Source organism: Crocuta crocuta, unplaced genomic scaffold, assembly GCF_008692635.1.
Source record: "Crocuta crocuta isolate KB4526 unplaced genomic scaffold, BGI_CrCroc_1.0 scaffold64, whole genome shotgun sequence".
NCBI classification, from domain to species: Eukaryota; Metazoa; Chordata; class Mammalia; order Carnivora; family Hyaenidae; genus Crocuta; species Crocuta crocuta.
In genome coordinates this window covers 8394895-8410868 of record NW_027530640.1, presented here as the reverse complement: position 1 = coordinate 8410868, position 15974 = coordinate 8394895, and the positions used below count along the sequence as shown (strand labels likewise).

General features: G+C 52.0%; 1 protein-coding gene across 1 annotated transcript; it reads left to right on the top strand.

Annotated features, from left to right (window-relative positions):
- Positions 1-9546: 9546 nt before the first annotated feature.
- On the top strand, positions 9547-10278 carry NEUROG1 (neurogenin 1). The gene has a single exon (XM_077768573.1). It carries the CDS (start codon positions 9547-9549, stop codon positions 10276-10278), a length of 732 nt encoding a protein of 243 aa, XP_077624699.1.
- Positions 10279-15974: the final 5696 nt, after the last annotated feature.

The window sequence follows — 15974 nt, the reverse complement described above, 5'->3', positions numbered from 1 at the left end:
AGACAACAGCTTCATTAGACTGAAAAGGAGGTTTGCAGCCGCGTGAGCTCCGCCACTGACCTGGGCCTCTCACTTCCCCCATTGTCTGTGGGCTTCAAGGCTCTCGCTCCAAACCATATGGTCCGTTTGGGCATCTCACACGGCCTTCCAGGAAAAGCAGGCTTGTTGGGAAGAGCTTAGGGCAAGCCAGAGCTCTGCCCGCAAGGTCCCGGGTGCAATCCTGCCCAAAGTGGGGTCACTCTGGGCCCAGAGAAACTGCCAGAGATCAGAGGGGGCTGAAAAAGCAGTGTGTGGGCCTGAGAGAGACAGAGAAAAGCGCCTTGGCAGGAAGGCAAAGGAGAGAACCTTGACGTTTGTCCCTCACAGAACAGGCAGCCTGTTACCCCAGACTATGACAGTGCATATGGCAGCATCTTGGTGTGGAGAGCACTGGGGTATTACTGCTTTAACAAGCAATAATAACGGTCTACCCTTTCTTCACGACAGCTCCTACTCAGCCCAACTATCTGGAGAGCCTCAAGGGTCCCAGACTTCAGGCATTTTCCCCACAAATATGATCAGCAGACCCAGTGTGGCAGGCTAGGGTCTGAGGCAGCCACTCCCCTTCCCTAGTCCCCAAGAACTTGAAAACCTGAAAAACAGCCTTCCATCTTATTTTTTTTAATGTTTATTTCTTTCTGAGAGAGAGAGAGAGACAGCATCAGTCGGGGAGGGTCGGAGAGAGAGACACACACAGAATCCGAAGCAGGCTCCAGGCTCTGAGCTGGCAGCACAGAGCCTGACGCAGGGCTCCAACTCACAAACCATGAGATCAAGACCTGAGCTGAAGTCAGACGTTTAACTGACTGAGCCACCCAGGTGCCCCTCCAGCCATAGAGGACACCCTGGGGTCTGGTTTAAAGGAGGATGGGAGACCAGGCTGAGCGGACGAGCTGTCCCATCCCTCTCCTCTCAAAATCCCATCTCCTTGAAAATCCACTTTGCTCCAAGCTTTTGCAAGATTCCAAACAGACGGAATGAACCTGGGAGGCCAGCACAGTGACAGAGGCCTGGTTCCCAGGGCGGGGTCTCGCGCAGCATCCCCAAGAGATGGGGGGGGGGATGTCGCCTTGGGCAAACCAGTGTACCCTCCTTGTCATCAAGAAATGGGCCGCCGCGGAAAGTGGCCTCACCTGATGGCTCTTTAAGAGTAGGGGAAGAAAACCTAACGACTGAAGCACAGTCCTCCAGTCTGCCAACAGGGCGGATTAGGGCCAGGATTAACATTTTAAACTCAAGCCGACTTTCTGACTCAGAGATCTTCGGTCGCTAATCGTATTACTATCCCTGGGATTATTTTATTGCTTTCCTGACTGTAGAAGAGATTCTGAAATCAAATTGCTTAAAGTTGTCTCCTGTTTTCTCTTCGCTCCTTTTGGCTGGGGAAGGGGAGGGGCAGGGTTGTAGCTTGTTAAGGAGACGACTTCTAAAGTCGAATCTCACTTAATTATTTCTCTCCTTCCCCGCGCCAGGCGGCGATAAGAAGACGGGCGACACGGTCCCTTTATTCCCGCCCACGCCTGCTCCTAATTCCTGGTAATTTATCCCATATTAAAACTTCTTTAAGTAAGAATGGACAAGCACCAGCACCTGCTATGCAAATGCGGCCAAATCCAGCCCGGGCCGCGGGGCGTGCGCGCCCGCCCGACCGCGAGCGGCCATTNGCATAGAAAATGAGGCACTTTCTTCCCCCTTTAACTCGAGGGGAGTACCAATAACTCATGTATGTTATAATTCTTCATTGCCCCTAGGTAGTCTGGGAAAACTGGAAGAAAAGAAAATGCCAGAAAGTTACGGTAAAACTTAAGATGCGGCCGAAGTCGCTTTCTTTTCCCCTGCTGTGAGTGTTTGAATAAGAAGAATGCTCCCGGACTGTAACAAGCAAAAAGAATGAAGAAGACAAAAGATTTCCAGAAAAAGGTTTAGCTGGAAGACAAGGCAAGTGAAACTGAAAGGAGAAAAAAAGCATTTACAATGGAACAATAAGTGTACTAATCGCTTTGATATATTATACAAGCCCAAAGACCCAAAACATTGTGTAATTATTTATAAATGACTTCTCCACTCCTGTGTATAATGCGGAGGAAAGAATAAAACTGCAGGCTACTCTCTAAACTATTTCTAAATAGACCTGGTTCAAAAGAAGGCAGAAGTGTTTGAAATAAAATAATTAATGGTGGATTTTATGGTTGTCTCATTAAAACATTTTAATTACTACAAACAAAATGCATTTGTGTTCCAACCCAACATGGATTTATGTAGCGGAGCGTTAAGGTAGAGAAAAGCAAAAGGAAAACAGTTAAGCTATTCCTCCTTTCTCTGTGTTTATTTCAGAATCGTCCCCATAAAACGCGAGTTTCAATTCCATTGGGATAAATTTCACTGTGACTTCTGTACACACAGAAGAAAACACCCTCATACAGTTTTCCCACATTTGACCCACAAACATCTTGGGTGGGGGCGTGCTTTTAATCCCCACTGAAGATGTTCTTAAGGATTCGAAACCATGAAACAGAAAAAATGAACTCTGGCTTTGTCGCAATATTCCGTGGCAGGTGCGGCCTGGCCGTGGGGAGCTGAATCAGGTGACAGCAACAGCAGGGCCTACGTTTTGTTTTTAAATCTGAGCCCCATAGATTTCACTTCAAGAAATCTAGGAAGGCAAAACTCAGATGCTTTGAAGGAGGTTCTAGATTGACTCTAGCCTCAAACAGCTGATGTGAAAATGATTCCAGGCCTCACTGCCGAGGGGGTTGGGGAAGGGGGGTGGGGTGGGTACCTTCTGCCTGCTCCCTTTTCGTCTCAGGGTCTGCACCCCGTGGGCCCTCCCTCCACAAGCATGCACACCCCCTTCACCTCCCCCACTACACTTTAGGCACAAAAAGGACATTGTTTCACCCAAGACAGGCCCAAACCACAAACGCACCTCAAACCCTGGGCAAGCCCAAGCACATACTGTCCCCGCCACGAGGCTTGAGAACTCCAATCAGATTTGAAAACTGCTTGTGGAAAGCATTCATCGGGCTGCAGAACAGCCCAATGTGTTTCTGCAAGGCATTTCTCACACGGCACTAGAATAAAGTTGATTCGCACCAGGACTTCGCCTGGAAGCCGACATTCATCCTGCAAGCAGGCAGACTGTATACAACCAAACACGTCAGGATACACTGCCCCGGAATATTCAAGCAGACATCTCTGAGGTGGGAAATGCATACAGCCGGCACTGTATTTAGCAGGGCAGGGGCCGAGGGGGCCTCCACGGATTTCTGGAAACCATGGATAATTTGCCATTTTCCTTGCTCTGTCACTGAAAGACCCCTCTGTTTCCCCCCTCCTGCCTCATTTCCCCCCTCCCGTTTGCTCCCCCTTCCACAACTGTCATGGGTCATCAGTAAAGAAAATAGGGAATTGTTTCTCCTTTCCATTCCCCACCCCTACCCTGCTTCTCTTAGATGGAAACGCATATCTGCGGGTGTATTTAACAGACTGAAAGGAACACTGTGTGCCTCTGGGTCCAACATCATCCTTCATCGCTTCCTCTGGAGCCACTGCACCTTCCTTTGTCCTTTTTTCTAAAAAAGAGGGTAGTGTTTTCTTTCCAAAATGCCACCCAGCAAACCAACACCACCCCTCCCCACAGGTAGCTCCTGAAAGAAAATTATGATGCTAGTTGAACGGTCTTATTTGGAAAGGGTGGCCCTCACACTTTGTGCAAAAATCCGCCTTATAAACTCAGTACACTGCACAGCTCTGCGCCCAAGACCCCGGTGGCAGAGTGGCCGAGTAACACAGCACCGGCCTTCACTGCTCTTATCCTAAACACCACTCTTGAAATGGATACTCTAACAACTGGTGTGGCTGGGGAATGAGAAATTTCAGCTACAACGGTTTGGGAGAAAAGTATGAAATGCGATGATGTCCGCCCCGTGCCCCAACACATTCAGATGACCAAGCCAGCCCTTGGAATAACAAGACGCTAACCCTTCAGCCTCATTCCCGAAGCAGCGTCTCTAAAAGGTAGTTAGTCTGCTCAACCTCAGGCTTACAGAAACTCTATCAGGTTTCCGATAATTGAACGGGAGGACAGCAAGGAGGCCATCTGGCTCAGCCTCATGTCCACAAAAGGGCTCAAAGGCTATAGGCACTAACTCCAAATGAAGTCACCCACACGCTCATCGAGTCACTGACAAGGCCAGAGGAAGAGGATGTGCGACCCCAAATTTAAATCTGCTTCCATCCTTGCATTTCCATGTCTATACGTGTGATGATTTGATGTGCTTTTTAAAATTCTGAAATTGTCTGGGGCGCCTGACTGGCTCACTCAGTAGAGCATGCCACTCTTGATCTCGGGGTTTTGAAAATGAGCCCCACATTGGGTGTAGCATTTACTTAAAAACACATAAAATTGTTTTCAAATTCTGAAAGCGTCTTGTGAACACCACAGATAGCTTTGTACATGTATATGCTGACCACGTTACTTTATTACAGGTAAACGTTTTTAATTTGCCACTATTTTCTCCTATTTTGGCCTTTCTTCACTTTAAAGAAAGAACACCAAGAATTTCAAATTTCCTTGGAAACATCAGATGCCTCTCTCAAGCCTGGAAGCCTCTCCTCCCGTCTCTCCAGAAGCCTGGTTCCTTCCTCAGGGTGTTGACATCGTAACAGTCTGCTCAAGAAGGGACTGAAATCATCGCCTTGCTAGTTCTACAGTGGTCTTGAGTCAGACCTCCAGAGCTGCCCAGAAGAGGGGTGCACCTTCCAGCCCTTGCATCCCTTCCAGGGACCCTCCCCCAGGGACACCCCCCGGATGTCACACAGGCAAGCAAAATGACAGAAGCCCCTGTCTTGGCATCACTTAGAATACCTCTGAGCTGTCACAGAAACACGTCTGATCTGCCTCCAGGCTTAGGTGAGCACACCATAGGAAGGTGAATGCTAAAGCAAGGCATTTATTCTGATGTGAGTGACAAACAGAAGCTCTAAGGATCAGTCAATCACGACTTCAGCAATGTGGTCCGTATTTCCAGATCCTGACCGGAGCATCTGGGCTGGGGTCCCCCATTACCCCTACCACCTCAGGTGAGCACAAAGTGAGAAACTCTGGTTTAATCCAGTCCCTCGGAACATCTGCCCTACTGACCCACCTCTGCCCCCAGCAGAAGGGCAGCTGGATGGCTCACGCAGCAGGCAGACATAACACCTGGCGCAGCCCTCTCCACTTGGCTGGAGGTACCACGTGCCCAAAGAGGGTCTCGTTGTGCTCTGAGAATGCAGGCTTCCACTATGTGCCCTGTACTAGGCTCCAAGGGATGGGAGGGTGGGGGCAGGGCAGGAGAAACTTCCCAGGCTTTTTCTTCAGAAGGGAAAGCCCTGAGCCTCAAAGGGGACACACCTGAACCTAAGCTACCACCCCATTTTGATTTTCCCAGGATTTAGCTCCATCCTCAGTGGGTCACTAGCAGGAGAGCCCTTCCTCCCCCCCNCACTGCCAAGCCTCAGATGCACTTATGAAAAGCAAAGCAGGCAGGCACCAATGTCCAGGGAGGAGGTGCCCCATGCACTGCCCAAGAGCCAGGAGCAGGCAGGGCAAGGTTATGTGCCTGCCCAGTCAGGTCACGAAGGTTCTGGCAGAGGAGGGGGACACAGGCAGGAGAGAGCACAGAGCCACTGGGAGCTCATCAAGTGCTTTTGGGCACCCTTGAAAAGCACACCTCTCCAGGAAGATGCGATCTCACATCACGGTGCACGGCTCGGCACGTGGTAGAGACTGGAATTTGTTCCCCACTTGTGCTGGATGCCCGTGTGGAGTAAACCACTGACCAACTGGTTCAGCCCTGCTCAGAGAAAGCAAGAGGAGAAGGAGACAAAAAGGAAGAAGAGAGGCTGCCATGGCCATTCAAGGCCCAAGACAACTGCCTCCTACAGTCTTCCCGCTGACCCCCACAATGCTGCTATAGTCATCACCCCACACACACCCCGCTTCTACCTAGATTCTCTGTTCCTATCCCATCCATTCTTCAAGGCCTTCTCAAGTCCCCCTCTGTCAGGAAGACCTCCCTAACTACCTCCTTTCCCTCTGGGGATGCGCAATGCTCTTCAGATCTGCTCCCTTAGGAGTCCCTCAGTGCTTCTCCTAGCCAATGACAGGTCACCTTTCTGTGGCCACATCTCCCTTGCCCCATGACCACAGGTCTGCCTGACCCTACACGGGCATCTGGCCCAGGGAGCAGGCAGGAAGTGCTCACTGTAAACTCACTGATTAACTGTGACAGAAAAACATGGAAGGGGGGCTGGAAGTTCTCTTGATTCTGGCCCTAGTTTGACCACCAGAGACCCCTGGGGTAACCTGGAGAAAAGACCCCTCCATCTGCAAACTCAGTGTCCTAAGTATGAGGTACAATGGATGGATGAATAATCTCCAAGGATTCTGCCAGCAGTGAACCCTATGCTTATGAGGTTCAGAGCCCAGGACCCCCATCAGCCAGGTTGTCGTCCCTGTTAACCCAATGGCCGGCACAGTGCTTGTCCCAGATCAGACAAGCAATATGGTATATGCGTTGCCTCAGTTGCCCAGCTTTGCCAACTGAACATTTAACTTGGTGTTTTATTTAGCAAACCACAGACGTCAAACCCAGCCAACTCAAGCAAAAGAGCCCTACTAGGAAAAGCCCTACTATGGGTTTTCTTGCAGAGCCAGTGAGAAGAGTAGAGAAACAGGCATGGAGTTTGGGGGGTCTGGGGGACAGGCAGACCCACGGAAGAGCTAGGGCAGGATATCCACGGGCTCCTGACCAATCCTTCCACCACTGGCCACTAGCCCTTCTGGGGTGTCGGCACAACACATGTATACTCTGAACTGTTGCTTCTCAGAGCCCAAGTTCCAAGCAGGGCATGCAGTTGGTACCACTTAAGTCACATGGTCACACTCCGATTGCTGAGAATGGTGAGGGAGGTGCTCATGCATTCAGATTCCTCAACGGGAAGGCTCCTCAGGTGTAAGGCAGCCAAGAAATGACAAATGGCCACTCCAGTGGCCCAATTCTCCTGAACAAACAGATTCTCTCCTTCAGGAATTCAGAAAAGGAGCTGTGGCATGTTGAACTGGGGCTCCTCAAAAGACATGTCTACCCAGAACTTCAGAACGTGAACTTGTTTCTAATAAGGTTCGCTGCAGCTGGAGTTAAGGTAAGGATTTCAAGATGACATCATCTACATCAGGGTGGGCCCTAAATCCAGTGACAAGTATCCGTAGAGGCAACAGAAGACACGGAAACACAGAGAAGGGGAAGGTAGACCTTGAAGTGGTGCAGCTAGCCAGCCAAGGGACACCAGGAACTACCAGGAGCCACCAGAAGCTAGGAGAGGCACGGAACACATTCTTTCTCAGAGCCTCCAAAAACGGCCAACCCTGCTGTTGCCTTGACTTCAGACTCCCAGCCTCCTGGGGAACAAATAGCTGTTGTCTCAAGGCACCTAATTTGTGGTGAGTTAGTACTCCAGTCTCAAGGATACAATACAGGGGCCCAGCAGTGTCACGTCAAGGGTGATGGGAATGCACCTAAGCCTGAGGAAAGCAGGGTCGGAATGGGCTGGAAACAGAGCTGAGGAAGCCTAGGCTCCTGCAGGCTCACACATATACCTGCACCTTCGTGTCCCTTGAAATGCCTCACGTCACCCAACAATTTCCCTTTTCTTGCTTACACTGATTAACTCTGCTTTTTGCGATTTCTAACAAATCTAAAGCTCTTATATATGATAATTGTGTCCAGCCTTCTCTCCAGGTTGGGAGGACATGTAAGGCGTGGCAGAGGTGAAGGCAGGGCCGGGTAGAGTCCACGAAGCCTGAAGACCCGCACTGGACAGCCCACCGAGGCCAGGCTCTGCCTCCAGACAACACCCATGTAGAAAGGGGACAGTGTCGAAGGCAGAGACAGCTCTGAGGACAGCAGGCCAGAGACCAGGCCTGAGGCCATCACCAACCTATCACGGAGAGGACTAAGAAACTTTGCTGAAAGGTGTTCATTTCCTTTTTAGCCTTCCCACCACCTCCGTAACTTGGCGCTGTTCCTTAGCGACTATTTCCCCCTAAGTACAAAGGGCATGTCTGGGATCTACTGCTCCCAAACGAACACTGGTGACCAGGGCAAAGTGACCGCTGACCGGCGGAGTGAAAACCTTCTGCTATAATAGGTGCGTTTATATCATTAAGGTAGAGAAAAGGAATAGGGGGAGGTGAGTAGTGGCCGCACTGAGTGCTTGCTACCCTTTCTTCTGGGCCAGGAAAGCCAGGTCCTCTGTCTGGCTCACATTCCAGGGAGCATCGGAGGCTACCAGCACCTTCAAGAGAGACAGAGCAAAGTAGAGGGGCGGAGAGGACCAAGGAGGGCTTTCTGGCGAGAGGGGATTCGCATACTTCGGTCACTTTACGTCATTTGAAAGTGTTGGGGTGGGACGGCTGGGGGACTAAGGTGGTGTTAGGAGTGTTTGGCCAAGATTGCACTCAACTTGAAAAATCATCCATTCCTTTACTTTCCAGCCTGCTCTTCCACCGCCTCGCCCCCGCCCCCGGCGGGTGAGGGTCAGCAGAGACATTCCTTTACCTCTTCACCAACTTGGAAGAAGCCCTCTGCTCTATGATCCACACCCGGCCACTCCCCGTCTTTGGATAGGGTGTCCCCTCGGTTCTGAGGGCTTCGCCTCTCCCAGACATGTATCCGGCGCCGCGTTACAAAAGCGCCGCGCCAACTGTCCCTCGAACGTCGTTTCACAACATCCTCAACAGGGTAGACGTGCGTCCCATTTTACAGGTGGGGAAAGTGAAGTCAAATCGCTTGCCCAAAGTCCCGCGCCCATTCAGCAGCGGGAGAGAGGAAGGGAACCCGGGCTCCCAGCCGGCTCCAGGTTTCCGCAACTTGCTGCGCCGCTCACACTTCGTAGCCCGGGCNCTAATCGCCGAGCGCCCCCGCCTCCGCTTCACTGCCTGGAGACGCCCCCGCCAGCTCAGCCCGGAGACTGCTCCCGGGGCCGCGCGCCGCCGCCGATTGGCCCGCGGTAATTACGGGCACGCTCCGGGAGGGGGGAGGGGCCGGGGCGGCCCCCCGCGAGCATAAATTATGCAAATACCCGGGCGCCGCACGGGGCTGACCTGCCGCCTCGCTCCATTCACGGGGGCTGCCGCGGGGGCGGAGGTGGCAAGGGAGGGGGGCGTCCATTGTTGGGGCGGGTACTTAAGGGGTCCTGAGGCCGGTCGTGTGCCACACTCGGTACTCACACGAGCTGATCTGCTCGCGGGCGAGATCACTCAGAGGCAGCAGACGAGGCGAAGAGGTGAAACCCAGCTCCAGGTCCGCCCCAGCACCTCTCCTGGCCTTCGCGCCCGCAGCGGCCACAGGGCAGGCCCGGGCCCTTGGGAACGTAAGTGCGCCCCGGCGGCCCTACCCTCAGCCCGGGCTCCCGTCCTCCAGGCGCCCTCTTACCTGCCCGTCGGCCCTGCGCCACGCAACAATGCCAGCCCCTCTGGAGAAATGTCTCTCGGACCTCGACTGCGCCAGTAGCAGCAGCGACCTCTCTGGCTTCCTCACCGACGAGGAGGACTGTGCCAGGCTCCAACCGCCAGCTTCCTCCTCAGGGACGCCCGTGCCAGTGCGCAGGGGCGCTCCCGGGGTTCCTGCCGCGTCCGATACTCCCCGGGTGCAGGACGACGAGCAGGAACGGCGGCGGCGCAGGGGCCGCGCGCGTGTGCGCTCCGAGGCGCTGCTGCACTCTCTGCGCAGGAGCCGGCGTGTCAAGGCCAATGACCGCGAGCGCAACCGCATGCACAATTTGAACGCTGCTCTGGACGCGCTGCGCAGCGTGCTGCCCTCCTTCCCCGACGACACCAAGCTCACCAAGATCGAGACGCTGCGCTTCGCGTACAACTACATCTGGGCTCTGGCTGAGACTCTGCGCCTGGCCGACCAAGGACTGCCCGGGAGCGGTGCCCGGGAGCGCCTCCTGCCGCCGCAGTGCGCCCCCTGCCTGCCTGGGCCCCCCAGCCCTTCCAGCGACGCCGAGTCCTGGGGCTCGGGTGCCGCCGCCTCTCCCTGCGCCGCCGCGGCCTCGCCACTCTCTGACCCCAGTAGCCCCGCTGCCTCGGAAGACTTCGCCTACGGCGGCCCCAGCGACCCCCTTTTCTCCTTCCCCGGGCTGCCCAAAGACTTGCTCCACCCGACGCCCTGTTTCATCCCTTACCACTAGGCCCTTTAGGGACACCGTTACCTTCCCCCTCCCTCAAGCAACAGGCAGTAGCTGGAGCCCCAGCTGCAGCCTCAGGACCCTCCGTCTGGGCGGAGGGAGGAAGCGGGAGCTTTAAAGGGGTGGGGGATACCTGAGCCGCTTGTTAGGTCGCTGCACCCTCGCCGTGGCTGCCCCTTGGTCTGTTTCTCCAGCCCTCAGCCCCTCCTGCCCACCCCTAGACGGCCTTTCCTTTTGCACTTTCTGAACTCCACAAAACCTCCTTTGTGGCTGGCTCAGAGCTGACCCCAGCCACCACTTCAGTGTGATTTAGAAAAGGGACAGCTCAGCCCCTGAAGACGAGGTGAAAAGTCAATTTTACAATTTGTAGAACTCTAATGAAGAAAAACGAGCATGAAAATTCGGTTTGAGCCGGCTGACAATACAATGAAAAGGCTTAAAAAGGAGAGACAAGGAGTGGACTTCATGCATTATGGATCCCGACCCCCACCACTGCAGGCTTGCGCCAGGAAGAACCCAGACTTGCGTAGCTATTCAGGCACCGGGCTGGAAAGTACTTTAATTTATTCAAGATGCTTCTTTCATATGAAAATGTATTTTTGTACATAAAGAGTTTATTCTATTATTATGAGGTATCAAAGTTTACATTTTTGTACTGCAGATATTTCGTGTAAATAAAAACTAAGTAAAAAAAAAAAGTCACCAAGTTTCTCGCCTCATGTCGGTGTCTCTCTGAGGCTTTCTTCCCTTCCCCTGGCGGCTCAACCACTAAAGTGAAACACTATCCTCACTCACCTCCAAACCCTCCAATCCCTTTTCAAAAACAATTTAAAAAATATAATGCACCTGATTTCTACCGAGAACTGGATAAAGACGACCAGGGCATTTGGGATACATCATTTCCTTTCACCTTATAAGCACAAGGGAGATCTTTCAGGCTTCCCGTAAGCCAATTAAGACTTTTTAGTGGGGAATTAGCCCCGGATATGCAGCTACCTGTAGAGGTAGGGGCGGTGGGAGACTCTTTCTTTTGAGGAACTCCACATCAGCTGGCTCTGTGTTTCAAAGAGAGGGGATTAAAAAGATCAATACAGTGTGACCACTGGCTAGGAAGTCCCAGTGACAGGTGGGCCCAGGCTGGGCCAGCAGAAGGGTCCACTCTTATAACAGCCTATTTAGAGGGAGAAATTGATTTGTAAACAATGCCTCCAAACTGTTGTCCACTGAGGCTAGGATCACCCTGGCTGTGAGGTGTGGGATGAATTACCCTGGTGTGGTACGCCTGGATGGCGTGTGCACCTGCCTAAAATTGTGAGTTAGGGTGCCTGCACACCCTCCCACACGCATATACCCCCCCACATGCTGTGCCTACAGTGAGGGGGGGAGCGGGTGGGAGACTTTCAGTGGGTCAGTCCTGGTTTGCTCAACCAGTCTTTAAGGGCAACAGCCAAAGCTTTCATTTGCTGCCAGAGAAGTCAGCCGCCCAAACCCAGGAGGGATTTTCCTGACTGAAGCGTGTTTGTCCGTTGTCTGACAAGGAGCTAACAGCGTTGACCACTGGCAGTTTTGTTTTAAATTTCAGAATGTGGACGATTACAAGAGATACTTCTTAAAATGACCTTGTTGCCTGTTGCCCCTGCTTACAAGTTACGGCACGTGAAGATCAATTTTTCCCCCCACTGAGTTGCCCCTTTTCATGAATTGAATTATTTAGAGGCGGGAGGCAGAAGTGGGTTCAGGAGAATAGTATGCTCTCGTGCTAAAGAAATCGTACCTGTTTAGGAGGTGAATAGAAGCAGAGGGCCAAAAGTAAAGCCACTAATAGCATTTTCCGCTTGTGCAAATGTTTACCCTCCTCATACATCCTGATGAGTTGGTTCCACAGACTCCTGTGCTGGGTCTCCAGCAGGCGTTGCTAAGCCCCGCCACAGGCAAGGAGCCCTCTTTCAGATAAAAAGGACTCCTCTACCGAAGGTTCTGGAAAGTTGGATGCCTTCTCTAACTGCCCTCAGAGCAGACAAAGAATCCTCCCAGAAAAGCTTCAGAGGTTGTGAGGGCTCAGAATGGAGTTGTTTCTGCTGCAAGCTTCAAGGAAGAAGTTGTGTCTCTTGAATGACCCTGCCTGGGGCCCCACTCCATTGTCTGTCTCGGAATTAATTCACTCTACTAGCTTTGCATTTTCCTATAGCAAAAGACACAAACGGTCTGCATCAGATTTTCTGCTTTCCTGTGCCTAGGATGTTCGGAAGTGGCTCCCTTTCAGGCCAGGACTGCCAGCCGGGCAGGGGACTCTGCTCAGACATGGTGCAGGAGCACGTAGCTGGGCCAGAGGAGAACAGCTGATTATGTTTATCATTGTCCAAAATCCTTGGGAAAACTAGCAGCAAACACCCTGAAATCCCCCAGGCATCCTGGAGCTCACAGCTACAGTAGGACCTTTGTCTCCTATAACTATACACAGTCAGCACCGAAAATGGGAAACATCACTACGCCCCAGACTGGAGAAGAGCAAACTGTATTCCCAACTTTGCTGTGGTCCCAGAGCACCTTCCACCTAAAGGAACATCTTCTGCAACATCAATTTCTAGGGTAGGGGTGGGAGGGAGTTACCTTCACCCTTGCCAGTTAATGCTTTTCTTCCAAAGAAGAAAGCATCTATGTTCAGCCCTTGGAACTCTCAAATAAGAGAAAAGAAGGAAAGTGATTTAAAATGCTTATCCCCAGCTCAGGGGCCTCTTTGTTCCTGCAGCAAACTCTCATCTCTCCACTGGCATCTGTGAAGACAGGCCAGAGGTTACTAAAATATTCCAATCAAGTATAGATCACAGGACTTCCTGCTGACAGCCATGTTTCACTTCTTCAAAAGAATCTTCCACTGAAGAATCAGAAGGCACCTAGACAGGCTAATTTATTCTCTCTCTTGATCTCTCTATTTACTTCTGTCCTGGATCCAAGCTTTCAGGAAACCAGGCCTGGAAAGACTGGGATGCTCAGGAAATGCGGGATTTCACCCTTACCTTTAATAACTCCTTGTGAATCCCCTGCTGTGTGCTGAGCACCATTCTAGGCGCCATGGTGACCAGGACGCCCCAAAACAAGCTTACAGAAAGTTTAGAGTCTCACAGGGAAAGACAAAATAAATTCATGAGAGACTGTGGCAGCTGCTGAGGAGAACACAAAATCAAGTAAAACAAGGGGAGTATGGAATGCCAGGCTTAAAGGGAGGCTGCTCTTTTAGAAAAGATGGTCAGGGAAGGGCTTCTAATGAGATGACACCTGAGGGGAGGCTCAGGTGAGAGAGGAAAGAAACAAGCCATGGCATTATCTGGAGGGAGGGGTGCCAGGGAGGAGACACCGCAAGGAGAGAGCCCTGGCTGTTCATGGTGTAGGGAGGGATGACAAGGAGGCTGATGTGACAGGCACACAGGGCATGGTGGCCTGGGGGGGCAAGGATGGAGACAGATGAGGGGCAGTGCAAATCGTGATTGTTTTTCAAGGTAATTGAAAGGTTGAAAGCAGAGGAGAGATGTGAACTGACATATATATTTTAAGTTTATTTATTTATTTTGAGAGACAGAGAGAAAGAGCATGAGCAGGGGAGGGACGGAGAGAGAGAATCCCAAGCAGGCTCCACACTGTCAGCGCAGAGCCCGATGCGGGACTCGAATTCACAAACTGCCAGATCATGACCTGAGCCAAAACCAAGAGTTGGAGCTTAACGACGGAGCCACCTAGGCACCCCTCCTGCCCCCACTTTTCTTCTTAAATGAACTGATTTATATTTTTAAAAGCCACACTGGTTGTTATAGGGATGGTAGGCTTCAGGGACCAGGACAGAGGCAGGGACCCAACTAAGCCTCTACAGGTTGGTCCCAAAGAAAGACTTACAGTGGTAGAAGGGGCGAAGAGCCATCAGAAGCAGGACCACTTGTGAAGAAGCCAAGGTGGGATCTGTTTGGGGTCATGAAAGAAAGAGAGAAATCCAGGATGCCTTCAAGGACTTGGATCAGGACCAATGAACACCTAGAACCCATCCCCCCAAAGCTCTCTCTGCATGTGGTTAATTTTGCTGAAACTCCTCATTTAGCACCCAAAGCAAAGATGGGCACATGAGTTGTAGTGTTCATAACATCAAAGACAGATTGCTGCTCAAAACAGCCGTAACTTGCTCCGGGCTTGGGGTAAGGAAAAATGTCCCAGAGAAAATTCACAATGGAGTAGGGAAAGGGGGCTCCTGATGTCATGGGCAACGTGCTCAACAAAATCATCACCATTGACGTCACCATCCGGGCTCCCGCTTCTGTAGTGCTTAATTCTCTGTTCCAGGTCCTTTCTAAACACACTACTCCTACTAATCTATTTAGTTCTCACAACTCGTGAAGTCAATAATATCATTATCTCCCTTTTTCAGATGAGGAAACTGAGGTACAGAGAAGTCAAAGAACTTTCCTGATAGCACGCAGTCGTGAAGCTGGGGTTTGAACCTAGGCAATCCCGCTCTAGTGAGCCTACTGCTTGTTAGATTGTCTCAGAGGGAATGCAAAAGGAAGCATCACGTGCCACATGTTGAAGGGCCCAGAATGATCCAAGGTAAACTTCACCAAGCAACAGATAGGGCCGCAGCTGCCGTGAAGGGCCTGTGGCAAAGTGAGGAGCAGCCCACTCCTCTCCCTCCACCCGGTGCACGAGCTCTGTGCCAGGTTGCACAGCGGGGCGTGGAGCTCCCCTCCTGCCTCCCATGCCCCTGACTTTGTGGCGAGCACCTGAGGCGTCACTGTTTTCAGTTTGCAAAAACAGCAGGGCTCAGAACCTGGGGGCATCCTCACGTGTGAAAAATCAGTTTCTTCATCATCCTTTGGCATCTGGCTACAAAGTCCCCATCCATCTTACCAAGTCCTGCAGTTCTTTTAGAAAATATTTCTGGGATTGCTCCAATCCAGGCCACACAGGGAATTGAGGCACTAAAGCTCTGCACCTAAGAGCCTAATGGTGAAGACTGGAGCCTGGAGGGTGCTCTTACCAGCTCGCACTGCATGCCTGTATAACCCACAAGCCCAAGCCCCAGGTGCATGTCACTTTCGGGGCCGTCACTTCCGGGGGCCGTCACTTCCGGGGGCTAGCTCGGAACAAACACCTAGCTCCAGCACTCCTGCACGGAGCTTCCCTGCTGCCTGCCAGGCTGGTATCTGGGAGCCAGGCAACTTGGAGGGCAGGATGCAGAAACTGGATGTTAGGGTCTCACGCGGCTGAGATTCTGCGGTCCTTTCTGGCAGCAATTCGACGCCAGTCCCGGTTGCCTGCTGAAGTCATTCTCTTGTTCAGGCGAAGCCCGCTGTGCCACTGAGCAGCATGGCTTTCTCCAGCCTTGATAGGAAAGGACAAGGTGCACCCAGCGTGCACCAAGGTGGTCTCACGTCACTGAGACACAAGCAAAAGGGCGCGGCTGCCTTGTCACCTCAAATTTGATCCTTGATCTACCTGAAGAACTGCACTTATCCCTGAACACTATTCTGCTTGGATCTCTTAGGCTAACCTCACCCTCAACACACCCTGGGTACCTACTGTGTGTGCACCTGGCACAAGTCCAGAATTATGTTCTATTTCCCTTGTTTGGAGCCTGGAGACAGAAACGTGGTTATTCACCCAAGCCCATGCTCCTCTTCTTTCTGGGCCCATGACGATCCTACATTTCCCAGACT